The sequence below is a fragment of the Oxyura jamaicensis genome, chromosome 1 (genome assembly GCF_011077185.1).
Source record: "Oxyura jamaicensis isolate SHBP4307 breed ruddy duck chromosome 1, BPBGC_Ojam_1.0, whole genome shotgun sequence".
Classification (NCBI taxonomy): domain Eukaryota; kingdom Metazoa; phylum Chordata; class Aves; order Anseriformes; family Anatidae; genus Oxyura; species Oxyura jamaicensis.
In genome coordinates this window covers 182,120,248-182,137,833 of record NC_048893.1, presented here as the reverse complement: position 1 = coordinate 182,137,833, position 17,586 = coordinate 182,120,248, and the positions used below count along the sequence as shown (strand labels likewise).

Sequence of the window (17,586 nt, the reverse complement as noted above, 5' to 3'; positions counted from 1 at the left end):
ACAGGCCCGAAATATATTCAGTGTCTTCTACACTAAGCTGTAACCCAGACTTCTACATCAGGACAGCAAAAACAGGCATTATCCTCTGGTAATAGGTATTTGCCATTTTTATCACTGATGCAACGACAGGTAAGCAAAGACATAAAAGACTGGTAGTGATTTCATCAGTCCCTCCTGTGGCACAGGCAGGGCGTTATCTCTTCTACTGTTGTGACACATCCCTCAAACTGAAGGCCCCAGAAAAGACCCTGTATGTGAATTTAACACTGTTCCAAAGCAGAGAGACAAGCAGGGCAGTTCTCCTTTGCAGCTGGTTACAGCTCAGTCCCCTGAACAGACAAATTGCTAGGAATGGGATGCCAACAACCAGCAATGACATTCACTTCACTGTTTCATGTGATTCCCACATAATCCTGCATGACCCTCTGTTATATTTTTAATTTCCATGTGCTGAAACCAAATGCCATGCACTTCTTCTTTTAGAATAGGCAGTGCCTGGGAGGATAGGATGTGCAAAACAAAGGCAGAGCCAAACAGTGTCAAGCAAGGCACCTTTAGGCCTTTCCACCTATGCTGACTTCAGTCACCTTCCACACTGCAACGCTGGTAAGTGTCCACATTTCCACCTGCTGTTTCAGAAACTGCAGAAACTCTGCAGTGCTACACAGCACTACCAAATGCAGGTGGAAATGTGCCACATCCCACTCCCACCTTCATTTGCCTCCCACACTCAACATAAAGAGCACCGTGGGCTGGGATCGTAAATGCCTCTAAGATAATTGTGATAGCTTAAGTCAAATACATTCTTGCATGAGTCTCCATCCTCACTTAAATTGTTCTTTGCCTTGCATAGAAGTGAATGGCTGTTTGGCCCTCCAACTCTGGGTAATTTTTATTGTAAGGCGTAGACCCTACAATACACATCACATTTTTGTAGTCCCTATTTCTGAAGATTTTTGCATTCTTTTGCATTCTGTTAGCTGTTATATTTCAAAGTATTGTAGACAAAAGTTATCCATAATTTCAGGTTATACAATGTGCTACAGTCTTTTTGCATTGATTTTCCCCAATTAAGTCACAATATAACATGGAAGAACATAGCATCACTCGTCACGTATATTGGTTAAATGCACTGCAAACTTATATGAAATGATGTATTAATGTTAAAAGAATGTGTCTGCCTTATTTAATTTTAAATACAGATAGTGGTGTAGGAAAAGATCTTCCACATGTCTGTGGTATCCTCTTTTAGGGAAAATAATAATAATAATAATAATAATAAAAGTTTTCATTGAGGAAAGAAAGGCTGGCATAACACAGGGCAGAAAAATATTAACTTTTCATAATAATAATTAGGGCACAAGTGTAATGAGCTTACTTTGAGAAAATCTCTTGAGAAAAATCACTCTTGGAGACAGCAAAGGGGCTGGGTTCAGTGGCGCAGCTCTGCACGGTGTTTAATGGCATGTTTAAGCAATTGGGTGTTAGTTTTCAGTTGGCTTTGTAACTAAAAAATCAGAATGACATCTTTGTTCGGTAAACCCAGCTGTGATATAACAACAGCAAACTGTTTAGAGACTTTCATTTTCCTTATAAAAGTAACTTCGTATGTAAAGAAACACCTCGGATCTCCAGAAATCACCGTGTTGGAAATGACTTGTGAACGCAGTAAAATCGGAATCCCTTGCGTTCTTTCTCAAGCACAAGCAGTGGCAAACCAGGAACCAGACAAAACGTCTGCGATGGTTTATGACAAGTGCTGACAACCTGGTGGGTGAGAGGGAGCAGGGACTGGGAGCATGCTCGGTGCCACGCATCCCATCCTGGCTGGGGCTCTGCAGGAGGGCAGCTGCGAGGGGTCCAGAGTAGAGCACGGCTCCATGACCATGCTCATCACCTCACCCATCCTGTCCCCTCTGGGCTGCTGAGGATGTTGTTCCTGCTCCGTGTTGTTCTTCTGTTAGGAATCAAAGGTAAGACCGCTTCTCACTTAATTCTTTATAAGCCTGAGTGCCTTTTGGGATGCAGTCAGGGATTGCCATGCACGGTGAGGAATTAATGAGAAATTTCATTTAAAATGAGGAATTGGTAAGGGATTTTCATTCAGATGGTTTTGTTAAATATATTTTTAGGGGTAAAAAAAGTTTAAAGCAAGTGAGAAAATCTGATTTTGTAAAATGATTGAATTGCCCAGCCAGGTTACTTTAAATGTTGATAAAATTTATTGGATACAAAACTAAATGATAAAGCTATGCTTTCTGAAAAAATACTTAATGTAATGAAACGTTGTGATCAGCAAGCTTCACACCTGTAACATAGAACATTTTCTACATCTTAGTTAAAAAAAAGAGAAACATTTAACTTAGCGACTAAGTTTTCATAGGTATTTTCCAATTCATAGGTATTTTCCAATTTAAGCAAAACTTGTGGTAATTCAGTGAAGCGAATCTTTTTGGTATAAGCAAATTAAAAACAGAACGATACATTTAAGCAAGCATGTTGAATCTCGGAAATGATATTGCCTAAAATATTGCTTCTATGAGAAAACTTCTTTTTCACTGGAAACACTAGTTTAGTAACAATATACAAGTGGAAGCTACAGTCTTTCTTTTAAACAATTTTTCAAAAATTAAAACATTTCAGTTCCTACACTCATTTTTAATAATAATAAATAGTTTTCTTATGCTTAGAAATTCTTGAAGCATAATGGAAAAGTGAATAGATGGTTTTCACTGTAATTAGCTCATGAGTGGCAATTCTTAAGCTTGTGAAAAGTTCTTTAATGAAATAGCTTTTTTTTTTTTTTTTTTTTTTTCTAATAATGCAGAGTGTTATCAAAGTAAGAAAATGAAATGGTAAGTGTATTACTAGGAAGAAAATAATTTTTTAAAAAATGCCAGCCTGTTAGAAATGGAAAACAAGTATGAGAGAATATATTATTTGTTCTGTAGACAACCAGTTATAAAGGAGTGGAATATGCATGATTAGAATGTATTGAATTTTATTAAATACTCTATTTAAAGATATCTACTTCTAAATTGCTATTTTGCTTATTACTGAAGGACATTGCACTAATGTAAAATTTTTATTTAAATGTAAAGTTCTTTTTATTATCTTTCCAAAACTGAGTTTAAGACAATATAGCTAATGAGTCAACTTTCCATTCCACATATTAATGTATTGCTTCCATTGTCACAAGTCTGGTTAGCTGAAACAAAAGTTGGAAGTAGCTTATCACCACCCCCACCACCCCCTTACTATCTTCCTTATTTACACACCATGAAATGTATATTTATTTATTTGGGACAGTTAGAAAAAATATTAATATCCCTTCTGTTCTTTCAAATTGCTTTTTCCATAAATAAAAAAGCAGACAAGCAAACGGCTGCATTACTAAAAGGTCATTATTTCTCATCTGCTCCCCTTCCATAACAGACAATAAGGGCTGAGCCAATTTTGCATCAGAGCATTCAGACTAGAGGGGGACCAAGCCCACGGTGACACAGGTATAGGGAAGCATCGCAGGGAAGGGGATACAAGTCAGAGAGGGCATTCCTCTGTTGTGTGTTTTGTCCTCACTAACAGTTTCAAGAGGTACGGAAATATGAAGTGAATGAATGATGTGCCCCTGCACGTTTTCAGTCTTGCCCTTTCCTCTGAAATGTTGCCAAAAATGTATATGTAGTAAGTAGAGCAACTTTGGGAATGTTATAAGATGCAGTTACATCTGGGAAAGCCACATCTGCAGCAGGTCTCGAAGGAAAAACATCTATATTGCAAAATGGGTATTGAATAGAGGCTGTTTAGTTACGGACTCTGAAATTCTTAGATATATGAGTCCACTTTAAACGAGTGGGAAATATCACTAGATTACAAACACTCTTGATATTTGAACGGCTGGTTAACCTTCAAAAAGTGCCCTTCGTATTTAGCGTGAATAAATCGATGCTGCTTAAAAAGGTGGTGTTTTGCTGCCCTCTAACGGCTGATGACAAGCAGCTCTCCCCCCATTTTTATTTTATTTTATTTCACTTTATTTGGTATTTATTCCCCCAAATCTCTCTCCAGCAGCCACTGGGACACCGGGTGTTCCAGCCAAAAGGAAACCTTACATGTCAAGACCTGTGGAAAGTAATTGTGCAGCGTCCTGGGCATGCTGGAGAAACAAAACTGGCATGCTGCTGGGTGGAAAGGGAGCTATTCAAATCAGAGTCCTGCCTTTGCAATTAATGCTAATTAGCCAAACTGTGCCTGAAACATCAGTGATTAAAATGTGAACAAGTGAATACGTCTCATCTGTCTGAGCTGATAGGAAGCCCAGGAGGATCTTCTGGTGTGACTGAGAGAACAGGCATCTCAAACAGTGGGCTCTGACTTTATATATCACTGCCTACTGATTCTATGCTTCATGAATTTAAGAATAAAATATTAAATCCCAGATTTTTGAGCCTTTTTATTTACGTTTTTTCTTTTCTTTTTAATGAACTGCTGTTCACAGCAGCTCTAGTACCTCTTCAGTGAGGAATTGCTTCTCAGTGTTATAGTCCAGACCTTAATAATGGTGCCAATGCTTGCCAGTGATCAGTTAAGTTCTGGCAATAAAAAAACAATAACAACAACAAAATCCACCATATATTATAAATGTGACAATTAATCGTTGTTAAGTGTCATACAACTGCCGATCATAAATTATGGTGTGACTCACTTTTCAACCAGGGAAAAGAATAACCTGGTAAAGGTACAATTCACTTCAAAGCGAGAGGTCAGGGATGCTGTTTCCCTGTGGATGGAGTATTGTGGATGAAGAGGCTGTCACTGTAATAAATACAGGAACCCTGAAGCAAGCAGGTTTTAGATTCATGACAAAAAGAAAAAGAAAAAAAAAAAAAAAAGATTACTAGCATCATTTTTTTATTTTTTTATTTTTTTTTTTAGATTTTTAAAAATTTCACAAACTGATGATAAGTAATTTGCACTGTTGTTTTAATCCTGCTCACCATTCAGGCTGTTATGTGGATGTTTAACATGGACAATGCACATAATTTCAAAAATTGTATGGCACAAGTTCTTGCAGTTCACCAGATATTTCTTTAATATGTGATTTGAATCTATAGTGTTTTTTTTTTTTTTCCCATGGAAAATTTAATACAAAATCAACTCTTTTCCCAGCTAGAAAAAAAACATCAGTGGAAAAGAATAGTTAAGAAAACTTAGTTCTGTGCACATTTTTCTGTGTGTTTTAATGTGTGTTGAAACAGGAGCATTGAAACAGGATCCAGAAATGTAACAATTTCTGTCTCCGTTTCTGTTTTTTTTTGTTTTTTTTTTGTTTGTTTTTAATTTAATCCAATGTGTTTATGATTCATTTTTGTTTCACTTTTGTTTTTATGATTCATTGTTGTTTTTCATCTCTCCTTCCTAAGCAATGCTGAACTTAACCATAGCTGAGCTTCCGCTGAGCCCCTAATCAATGATCTGATTTCAGGGACTTTGAAGCTAAGTGAAGCAAGCTGGCCTGTCTGCTCTCACAGTGACCTGAGAGCACTAACGACAGTATCAAAAAGGCTGTTGTCACCTGAAAAATGCCTTAATTATGTGCATTATAACAGCTCCAAGCAGAGTTGGTTCAACATGGAGCTTCCAGAACCAGGATTTTATCCCTCTGAAATCTTGTCTTACTGCAAGGGACATTTGCAGAGAATGTTTTGTTTTTTTCCACTTTAAACAAAACTGTTCTTACAACCACAGCTACTGAGCCAACGTACTTTGCTTGTGCTATTAAGTTTGCAATCAATGTATAGACTTGTTCCATTAAAGTATGTTGAATAACAGCAGCATGCTTGAGAACTGTGCACATATTGCACGAACCCAGCTGATCCTCGGTAATGTGCAATATTGTTTGGTCGATTTGTGCCACTCATAAATTTATGGCGAGAAACAGGGGGAAATCTGCTAGTAACCAGAGAAGGAGCGGCTCCATCATAGGCAGAAATTTGAAAATTGAATTTTATCACATGGTGAACAAAGGAGTGCTCTTATGGTATTATTGCTTTGAAAGCAAAGCTTCCACTTTTATCTGTAGCTATTCATCAGCCAAAGTGCTGTCTGTGGGGTAGTAAATTATGAGCCTCCTAAATTATGAGCTGCTCCATCCAGCACTGCAGATACCGATGAGAGAGGATGCGATGCCCACCAGATCCTGAGCCTTACTGGGAAGTGGGAAAGGAGAAACTGGATCCACCAGAGCCATAAATAGAGCACACTTGATGAACAAGCAAACTAAGACAAGTTACAATGAATGTAGAGACAAAGAGAAAACTGAAGAAGCCCCTTCTGTTTGGGTAGCAGCTGATTTCTTGTCCATGAGAGCAATTAACTGACTGCTGGGAGTGAAGAGAGGCTCAGGTTGAATTTTCCACCCACCACCCCACATGCAATTTGTTGTTTGCTTCTCGAGAGATCAGGGACACACTCAGTCCCCTGGAAAGACAATGTCAGGCCATACTGAGCATATATGTGAACTTTGAAAAAATGCTTCATTACAATGCTTTGTCTGTCCCTGAGTAAATACAGGAAGAAAGCTTTTTCCAGTCCAACTTTCGTGCAATGTCTGGCACACAAAAAAATGAGTTAAAAATACTGGCAGCGGCATAAGAACTTTGAGGAAAACAGCAAACTATCACAGTTTAATTGCAATATTATTCAAAATAGTGAAGATGTACAGTTTTACCAGTCTGTTTTTATTGACGTATTGTGTCCCAGCAAGAACCTTCAGAAACACTAGTCTACAGCTTTTCCTCTGTCTTTGAAATAACATAAGAAGAGGATGTTATCAGTATCTCACTTCAGAAGGCAAGGCATATCTTGACGAGATTTTTTTCCAAAATGAAGAGAAATTGGATATCAAGTCTCAGTTTGGACTTATATATTTCATATTTCATCTTACATATTTCATCTCCTCTTGTCTTATGCCGTAACTCCAATTCTTTGTATCATACAAAAAGTACTATCATTAGGAGAGCGTTATTTAGATAAAACTAAAACATACTCACTTGTTAAAGATCACTGTTTAGCTGTATTTCTGCTCTTTCTATATGTGCTGATGCTATATAGCCCCTAATTGTCCATTGGCCTCATATGAATTGGATTACCTCACTGTGTTTTAGTCATTTCTGCCTGCAATTTTATCCCATGTATTTCATTTCAATCTTGTGTATAGTCCCATGGGGGTCTCATGTGTCTAAGTTCAAATTAAGCATGGCTGCCTTTGCAAGGTGGGTCCACAGGCATCTCCATCGGTTCAACTGAGATTATAATACAATTTGCTTTGTCAAACTTGAGTTACACTTTTCAAAGAATTTGTTGAGTAATAAAAATACAAAAAAATAAATAATAATTTTTAAAAAGAAACAGAACAGCTTTACTACATTTTGTTTAATTCTGCCTTTTTTTAGCTTTTTTTTTTTTTTTTTTAAGAAAAGGGTTTTCTTTTATTAGATTTTCATAATATATCCTGCAAATTCTGTGGAAAGAAAAAAGTGCTTTTGTAAATGCTCCATAGCTGTAATAGAATAATATAGCAGATTTCCTGCAAAAGTTCTGCAGAAATCCAGTCTTTTGTTATGTGTACTGATACAGGAAATAAAAACTACTATCTTGCTTTTAACATCTTGTCTGAATCGATGATTTACAAGACTATAAATCTAATTGCATTATTGTAAAAAGCATTTCAAAAGTAAAGTGATAAATTTGAGACCGTGCTTTGCAGATTCATATCAAAATTTGACCTGCAAATCGCTCAAAGGTTTTACTGCAGTTGTGTGCATTAAGTCTTACAAGTTGCATCTCTCTGATGTGCAAGTGGGCACGTCTCTGTTGCCTAGCCGCCTTCAGCATGGGAAGTGGCTTTCCACGTGCTCCAGCTGGAAATTCTCTCTCCACGTAAGACTTCCATCTCCCTGTGCCAGGAGCACCAAAATTCCACTGCCCTGTCCACCCACTGCCATGGTTTGCAATGTAATGTTCACACCATCAAGGAATCAGTCTACCAGGAAAGGATACTGATAAGCATTTTTTTTTTCTTTTTGGCTAGCAATGTGTTCAGCAGATAAAGAAAAAGAGAGGAGAAAAGCAAACACACTTTTAAATGTCTCTCCTAGATTCCAGCTGCAGAAAGCCGTTTCTAGATGATGCTATAACAAATTAAAAAGACATGCAGAATACTTTAAAGTGTAAAAAGAAATTACTCTGTCGCATGCAGTGGTTGTAGCTTCATCAGACCCTTCTAATTTTCAACATGCTCTGCTCTAGAGGAAATGTCTTCCCATATTTTCTCAGAGTCCTGGCTGATGGAAGGCATTTCAGTTGATGTGGTCTGCCAAAAGGGTTATTTTCCATGTGGAAATCATACAACGTGCCTCCCACGGGCATTTCACTGTGATGGCATAAATGACTGTGAGAATGGTGCAGATGAGGAGAACTGTGGTAAGTGCAGCAACATCTGTAAGCATGCAGACACAAAATCTAGCTGTGGGATGTGTTCCTCCAGCTAATACACATGGAATCATTAACAGCCTTCAGATGATCTGAAAGCCTGACAAGTCTGGGGTTTTCAGTGTGATTGAATATTTTAATTTCTCCAATGAATGAGGGAATTACACCATGCTGGTCAGGATGCTGGTTGGCATGCTGACACCATGCCAACTAACTAAAGGCATGCCCCAGGCAGACTCCAGGGGTAAAATTCCTGCATGGTCCTCTGCTATAGAGAGGGGATAATCACTGCACATCTGTGTGGGGAATTCTTCAAAGTGGGTGCATGGGCTCCCACAGATGAATAGGGGTTCTTGCACTCAGCAAGACTTTTCAATAGCAGATGGTTTTAACTGTTTTAAGAGTTTTAGTTATACACATATGTCAGTATATGTGCATGAGCACATGTGAACTTGGTGGTGGTCATACCACCATTTGTCTTACTGATCTCCATGCTTGCTCTCAATCCAAAAGAGCTATGAGGAAGTCAGGTCAATGACACTGATCTCCTTCTTTTGGCTAAGAAATGATCCCTGCTTTGCAATATGGTTCCTCTAAATCGCATTTGACTTGTGAGACTCTAAAATATGTTGGGTCAGTGTCAACTCTACTGTCATCTCCTGCTTTTTATCCTCCCTCCAGTCCTGCTTCCTAGTGTAGTTCTGACATCTCTTTCACTTTTTTTTCTTCTTTCTAGGTATTCCAAACCACCTGTGCCTCTTTCCTTCTTCTTTACCACCACCCCTCAGCTACCATCTTTGAATGGGGTCCTTTGTATTTGTGACTTTCCATGTGGCACGTTTCCAGTGCCATTGCTAACTCCAAAATTCACTTTGGTGTACTGATTGCTCCAGAGGCTGATATTCTCCATATATAATAGAGATTTGTATCTTCTGCCAGCCTATTGAAAAATCTATGCTATATAAATGTTAACTTGTTTTCTCTCAAATATAATATAACTTGTAAAATTGCCTGTTCATTTCACTGTTCCAGTCATGATCTGTTCTCATTATTTTCCATGGTTTTCTGAAATCTGAGGTCACCACGTGCATTCATTTACTGAAATTGGTGTGCACTTCCTGGTTTTTACTGAGTCACTTTCAGTCTTGTCTACTCCCATCATGTAGATTTTCACTGTAAATAATTTGTAACTTCCCATGCAATACCATGTACTACAGTATGAGTTTCTCTGCTATATTCATCATTTTATTTTACCCTTCAGTTATTTTTGTCTAATAATATTTTACATCATCTTTAGATTTCTCTCTGCCGTGCTCACAGTCTGGAGCACTTCTGACATTCAATTTGCACGAGATTTCTTGATTTGGGATTATAATTGATACTCATAATCAAGAGAAAAGACGATCAAAACAATCATTTTGAAAATTTACTTTTGCTTACATCCCGTATCAGAAAACAAATAGAAAACAGATACACCCCACAGCTAAAACACTTGTTCTCTGGTATTAACGTTCTGGTTTTCATTAAAAGTTGATGTAGAATTTAAAGTATAGATGACAAATGTTAACACTTTTTATAGGAGATAACAGTGGATGGGCAAGTATGTTTGGTATGGTTCGTGGAAAACCTAATTATCTGGATTTATCAGAAGAATGCTGTAAGTAACTGCTGCTTTTTCCATTTCATTGCCATTCTGACTTACTCCTAAGTGCACTATAACACCCTTATTAGTATCCTCAAACTATTTTACATTTCTAAGACTTTTCACTGCATATACATATTTACTATAATTATAGAGATAGCTGGAATTTTAGATGAGCTCAGGGAACTCCTTTGGCTTCCCAGAGCTTTTTGCATGCACAGCAGGCAGAGCAGAGTGAAGCTGTGTGGAGCATACTTGTTAGTGCCAGGTTGCAGCTTTGCAGACTTGCAGGAAAATAGTAATTAAATTTTTGGAAACTTTTGGAAATTTAATAATTGTTTTCATCTCACTCTGGAACAAAAGAAAAAAAAAGGTTTCTTTGTGAAACAAAGACTTAAAAATCTTGAAGTGGTTTACATTAAACCCTTCTAAAATATTTTTCTTGCCTACTGATGAGGAGTCATAAGCCCCAAAGCCCCAGCTTAGTCAAAGTAGTACAGTTCTGAGACAGCTCTTCAGATGGCCTGCCAAGGAGGGGCAGCCAAAAAGCCTTTAATTGCAGCAAGCAAGGACAGCATCGTGGCAAGAAAGAAGCAAGTTTAGATGTTGTGTTCCCGCTTGTCCGCACTAAAATCAAAGCATCTAGTTTCTCAGTGAGGTTAACTAATCTGCGTTCTCCAGTGGAAACTGTTGTGTCAGCAGTTTCTCAGATGTTCTCATTTGTGTACATATCTATATGTTTATATATATGTATCGAGTACATGCTGTCTTTCAGTTACCCTTATTGTAGCTGGTACTGTATTTATGAGGAGTAGGATTTTAAACCTGATTTTTGTTTTAGCTATGTCTGAGTTCATTATGTGTAAAGTGCTGCAGCCCCAGGAGGCGCAGCACCATTTTTGTGGCCTTTCTGATAGGTGAACCTTACAAAGGTAATTTGGGGAAGGGGGCAGGTTAGACATCTTAATGTCCAATTCTTTTCTAAAAGGGGGTCTTAGAGTGACACTCCGTCTGATCAGAAGTACTTGGTGGGTATAAGACAAATATATATATAAGGCATTTCCTCAAGGATTCCTTTTCCTAGGTCTCCACCAATACCCAGAAGGCTGCAGCTGCATGGAAACAGAACTGGAATGTGCTGCAGTTAATCTGAAGTCCGTCCCACTTGTTTCAAGTAATGTAACCGTCCTGTAAGTGGAGTCCCTTTTGCTCTCCAAAATAAAGCTGTATTAGAAATAAAGATATGTGTAAACACATTTTGCACAGTGCTGTACTACCAAGTGCGGGCCCTCTGTACTCATAGACTGCAGAAAAGAGCAGCTCACTACAGGTACTTACTAGGGATTTACTAGTATCTAGTGAATGCTGTGCGTGTTTGGCTACAAGATCCACTTTGGGGTGGAATTAATTTGACAAAATATATGTGTCAACAGTGTAAGCTAGTCATCTAATACAGGTTGTATGAATTGCACACAGCCTGTGTTTACTTCTCTCCCCTAAAGAGAGTTTGGGTGTTAGCTGAGAAGAGGATTTTGCACTGTCCACGTTACAATTAGGTGAGCTGAATGCCACTTGGGTTTGTCATTCCTGTTGCTTCAAGTCTATGGGCCCCAGGGTGCTCAATAAAGATCCCTGGTTGTGCAGCCAGCACTCGTGTAATGGGCACCCACCAAATATTGCTGAAGATACCACAGCAGGAATTTCAGGATTATTGCTTCTTAATGATGATTCAGAGCTCCCTATTTCAGCTTGCCAGCTCCAGTTTTACAGGCTGTGAAAATGCATACAAGGCTGAATCCTTGGTAGCATGGGAAATTCCCAAAGATCTGCCTGGATCAGCAAAGGGAAATATTTAGAAGAGGCCATCCTAAAACTGAGTAAAGAATTTGGATGGCTTTCAGTTAGCTTGTTCAAGTGGTCAAGTACATTTGCTTTCCAAAGAGATCAAACTGAGAACTGTCTTCTCTCAGCTAATCCTGGGAGGGCACTCAAGCTTCACCTGGGATTCAAACAATTAGGACAGATGACAAAGAAGCTGAGGAGGCTACCAGGCTTCCCAGGCAGTGTGATGCACCTGAAGTAATGCGCCCAGTGTTAAGAAATGCAATGCAATGCAGCCAAAGACCATTTTAGACTCTGAGCCCGTGTTTAAACATCAGTTACTGATTACTTTTAGGTCGCTTGCACACAACCAGATCCATTCTCTTCCAGATGAAGTTTTCAGCAAGTACACAGAGGTGAAGAAAATGTAAGTATCTTGACAGTTTATTAAAGCATTACATGAGTCCAGGACTGCATGAAATGCATAAAATAAATGCACAGTCACCTCTGTGATCACTTTTTAACAGTGTAGCACAGCACTTGCTTTTGAAATGCATGTTTTGATCATGTTGGTCTGCCAGTCTAACCAGAGAGGCACAGATGTGGGCAGCTTCATATACAAAACACAGAGATCTGGTCTTCCTTCCTGGCACAGAAAAATCAGTAAGCAGAAAATAAATCTGCCTTATAAGCACCACTGCCATTCGGTGATGAAACTGCAGCTTACTGTTTTAAAAGGTTAAATAACACATCTTTAAATTTTTTCCCTTGTCTTTCTTTTTTGATGCCACGATACCATGGAAACCAAACACAAATTATGAAATTAGCTGCACACATGGCAAGTTCTACTATGTAGTCAGTCCTCTTATAGATCACTGGTACGTTTTTTCAAGCTGGATAGTGTCTTCCATGTTCTTTATATAGTAAGGTGGCCTTTTTATTGGAATTTTACTTGGAGAGCTTCCAATACAGCTTCCTCCAAGTTCCTGTAGGAACCAGTCTGCCTTCCACTGAGTTATGAAGAAGTGAGATGTTTGGATATATTTCATTATGAGGTAGAATGACTTGTGTCCTTTTTAATATGGCTGTTGTTAATAACAAAAATAAATAAATAAATAAATAAATAAATAATCAGCCAGCCCTGTAACTGGCATCTCCCTCAGATAAATTCTTACAGAATTAAGGCTTACATACAAAGCTAGCAAGTATGTGGTCTACCTGAGAAAATAGGGACAACTCCAAGGCTAAGAATTCATATGACAGAGATAAGGTAAATCGTCATAAAAATCATAAATACACAATATTTTAGCTTACCTTTTGTTTTGGATTGGATGGTGTATGCCTTTTGTTAGATAGCTCCTAATGACATCTCACACCACCATCCATCCAGAAGAGGTTAGCAGTCTTCAAGAATTGCCTTTCCATGGGAAAGGACTGTATAATTTGAAGAGTGGTCAGGGTGCTAGAACCAATTTTATATAAATAAAATATATATGCCACTAATTTTCAGCAGAGGTGCATCACCAGATTCAATGTACATTAACACAATAGTGTCAAGAAGGATGGCCTCACTATTTTCTACTTTTCATAAAATTCAAAATAATATGCCTGCACCCTCGAACAGTATTGGCTTTTCTTCCCAGCCTCCAGTGCTTTCTATTTTGCACCTTCTTTTTTATACCCTATGATATTCTATTCCAAAAGCATAATGAAGAAATCGGAATGACACTGCCTGGAGACAGACACGTATTGAATAGCTTCATAGAAGTCATTAGGAAGGTCTGCTCTGGTGGAAAATACTGAATCTGACTTCAGTGGTGTTACGTCAGGCATTAATTCAGTAGTGTGCTTAAAATGGCAGAAGGGGATAACTAGGGGATTATGAAACATCTGCAATTCTAAGAAGTTAATAAGACATGATTATCCTGGTTTTCTTACCTTTTCTACCAGATTTCTACAGAACAATTGCATCCAGACAATATCGAGGAAAGCATTCTTTGGATTATACAAACTTCAGAAATTGTGAGTACAGTATTGCCCTTGTTTTGCCTTTTTATATCACACATTTCTTCTTGGGTATCGCAGAGCAAACATCCTTCCACAATATGGTATTCATGGTATTTTGGTATTTATAGCACTATAGGCAGTATTTCTCAAAATCCAAGTACCCTACAATTTCCAACAGCTGATAAAAGCTCAGTGTCTTTGAAAATCAGGCTATGAAGCCTGTACGGCTTCTTATCAAGTTTGGAATAACAAACTACAGGTATTGACATTTTGATAGATTAGTGTGTATTAATGCACAATATTTTTTACTACTACTTGACTTATACATACACTAGAATAGTATATGTATAAGACCTAGGCAAAAGTTGTCCATTCGTCACAGCAAAACATATCCACCCCTGTGCAGCACAAAGCTATTCATAAAAGCACATTTTTAATGCTTTACCCAGCATCATTCCACATATAAAATATTAAAAAGCATTAAGTCAAATGCTATTGCCCTTGCAGTAGCAGACAGCCTTTTATGAGATAGCAAACTTAAAATACAGCATTTTAAAATCCAATGTTGCCTGTCACAGTTGGTTATCTTTCTGGTTGCTCTCATCATGTCTGAATGTTTTTGGCTTCCTCATTTTAAAATTAGTCTACCAAGTTTTAGATAGCATTATTTTAGTTCCAGTGTTACACTCTTTGTCAACAGGTATCTCAGCCATAACTGCATCACCAGCTTGAAACCTGGGGTATTCAGAGATCTACAGAAATTGAAATGGCTGTGAGTACCCATTTTCTCCTTGTCTGTAAAAGTATTATTCATTTCTGGCAATGTATGCATATCTGGCTTTGGTCTAAAAGGAAAGAAACAAGGCAGTAAATCTATGTTTGTACATGGCATTCTGCACAAAAATATTGTGAAGACTACAGCCTGCAACTCCTTATTTCTGTTACAAAGACTACATTTCAATTTTTGGAGCTCTAGTTTTTCTGGGTCCATTTTCTAGGCCTAGTTATTCTGGAATTGCAGACAAGAAGCTTCTTTGTGGTTTGCTCATTTCATCCTTCTCTTCGCTCTTTCCTTACAATGACCACTGATGTAGAAAGAAAGAAAAAAAAAATCCAACTATTATTTCTTTCCAGAATCCTGGATTATAACCCAATAGCGAAAATTTCACAGCAGTTATTTACTGGCCTAAAGTCTTTGTTTTTCCTGTAAGTACTGCTCTTACACATTTTCATATTGATATTTTTTGATACCCAAGTAGCTTTCTCTTCTATCTTTTTGTTTTTCCTCCATATTCCTTCCTTTTCCCAAGCATATCCTTTATGAAGGAGTCACACTTGCAAACTCCCAATACTTACCTATTCTGGATTCAAATGTGGATTTCTCACAAGCATTTTTCATGCTAGGAGCAGCCTAATTATGTTTCAGTTAAAACTAAAGCACATTCTTGAAGTTGTAAAACTGTCTAGGATCATATCTCTTTTCCCTGAACACCTATAAGAAGCTCATGATCCAAACTGAAAATTCTTGAATACAACCTGGAGAAACCTAGCCTCTCCTTTTAGAAAATGAAGAGTATCTAGGTTTTGAGATAATTCACCATGCAGATCCCACTGTGATAACTATAACAGAAAAATACATTTCAGACAGAGATTAGAGTGTGCAGGAAGGAGAAATGATATCATATAAGCTGCTTCCACCACCCTCAACAAGTAAATCAGCACCTGAGAAGTACAATTGCAGTTTCTCATAAAACATAGCAGCTGTTTTTATTAGTATCCAGGGAAATAAATAATTTGGTTTTGCTAGTGGAAAATGCATTTTTTTTGCTAATAGTCCCTTGGCTCAGGGCAGAGAAGATGAAAAACTTTGTGTCTTTAATTAACCAATGACTTGGGTGTGTCAGCTAAGCTCCTGGTAGGCAGCTGCGGCCACCACAGCTGGCATTAGCAACATGGAGAACTGAAACACCTCCATACCCTTACCAGCTCCCATGGGAAAGAGCTTGAGATAGGTCAAAGCACATGTGGAAAACCTACAGTACCAGTACTGAGGATTTAACGTTTTTAATGGACGCATGGTTTTGTTTGTTTGTTGGTTTGTTGTTTTTGTCTTTTTTTTGGGGGGGGGGGTGATCAAATCAATATGATTCAGCATATTTCTCAGCCATTCAATGTATCCATTAAATATATATATATATATTAAGAACTAACAAATATTTTTCTGATACTAAACATGTTTTGTTACCGGCAACTTAATCTTTTCTTTTTTTTCCTTTCTTTTTTTTTTTTTTCCTGTTGTTCTGTAAAATCTAAATTTGCCTTAAGTTTTAAAGCAATGTAACTAACCTAATCTTGGATTTTTCTCAAAAGTTTACATTTGCATATCTTTCTTACACTTACATATTTTGCTGTGAAGTATGATAAAACATCTTGTTTTCTAACCATATTTTAATTTATGAAGATCAATGATAAACAATTCACTTGAGACTCTTCCTAAGAGGATCTGTAGTCAAACGCCTCTTATTAACTGGATGTAAGTAAATCATGTGAAAGTTTCCTTTGATAAATTATTATATAATTTTCTGTGAAGACAAAAATTCATCGTTTTTTTGTGTGTGTGTTAGTCCAAGCTAGGTGTAACATTCTAAAAATAGTAGAGCCTTTGCCAATGTTGAACCTCATGTCTCAAATGCCTATCTGAAAGACATCACAATCCTCTGCCAACATAAACTTTTAGAGCGGCTTCTTGTTCTCATGACTTTCATGAGCTTAGCAAAATTCTGTCTTTCACTTCAATTTACCAAAGAAAATGAAATAAGTTATTGTGAATATGTTTACCCTCAGTATAACTTAGGATACACAGACATACGTTGCAATTAATATAAAATCTCCACCTAGTGGCCTCTATTGATTCTGGTACACAGACTACATATGAGAAATGAAAATGTATTACTTTACTATTGCTGAAAGGGTTGGTGAGCTGGGCCATAAATAGAGATGAAATAACAACAAAGAAAGGGCTATACTTTGCTTTTTTTGACATTTACATTCATATTCAGAACTAGATAATAAACTGGGGCTAATTTTGGAAGAAATAAATAAAGGAGGGACATAAAAAGAAGATTATTCCAGAGCTTGTACTCCCTCCTGCAAAATCATTCTACGACTCATGAATAACAGTTTCCTTATTGTTATTTAGGGATTTTGAAGGCAATCGTATTAAGACCTTAACTAATTCCACCTTCCTAGAATGTGATGTGCTCACGGTATTGTAAGTAAAAGACATAAAAACAAAGCAATAAAAACCTTTTGAATATGTGTGACTCAGTCCTCAACACAGTATTTGTCCCAATTTATAAAGCCTAATCAGGACAGTTGTGCTTTTGTCAGGGAGGTATTCTTTACAATTAAATGAATTATTGTAAGCATAGTCACATGGAACATTTTGGCAATTGTCATGATATCACTTGTTTCAGCAAAGGGAATAAGAAATAAGCATACTATATGATTTCTGCCTTGTGACCAGATCATGAGTACCAGGCTTTTCAAACTCCATAAAGTCCTGGGACTTGCAGTCTGATCACAAAGCAAACATAATACAGTATGCCCAAATCTCAACCTGC

General features: G+C 37.5%; 1 protein-coding gene across 7 annotated transcripts in view; it reads left to right on the top strand.

Moving 5' to 3' along the window:
- The first annotated feature begins 1,650 nt into the window (after nt 1-1,650).
- The window catches only part of RXFP2 (relaxin family peptide receptor 2), a 30,282-nt gene continuing 14,346 nt past the window's right edge, over nt 1,651-17,586 (top strand). For 2 of the 7 annotated variants that reach the window (XM_035324889.1, XM_035324876.1), the window contains exons 1-10: nt 1,652-1,973; nt 8,338-8,484; nt 10,073-10,150; nt 11,220-11,325; nt 12,312-12,383; nt 13,907-13,978; nt 14,664-14,735; nt 15,098-15,169; nt 16,425-16,496; nt 17,163-17,234. In XM_035324889.1, the coding sequence (XP_035180780.1) occupies nt 1,931-1,973; nt 8,338-8,484; nt 10,073-10,150; nt 11,220-11,325; nt 12,312-12,383; nt 13,907-13,978; nt 14,664-14,735; nt 15,098-15,169; nt 16,425-16,496; nt 17,163-17,234 (806 nt within the window). In that variant the 5' untranslated portion in view covers nt 1,652-1,930. Of the gene's footprint in view, nt 1,974-8,337; nt 8,485-10,072; nt 10,151-11,219; nt 11,326-12,311; nt 12,384-13,906; nt 13,979-14,663; nt 14,736-15,097; nt 15,170-16,424; nt 16,497-17,162; nt 17,235-17,586 lie in introns of all 7 variants that reach the window. The other 5 variants (XM_035324900.1, XM_035324884.1, XM_035324910.1 and 2 more) reach the window with 5 other exon arrangements.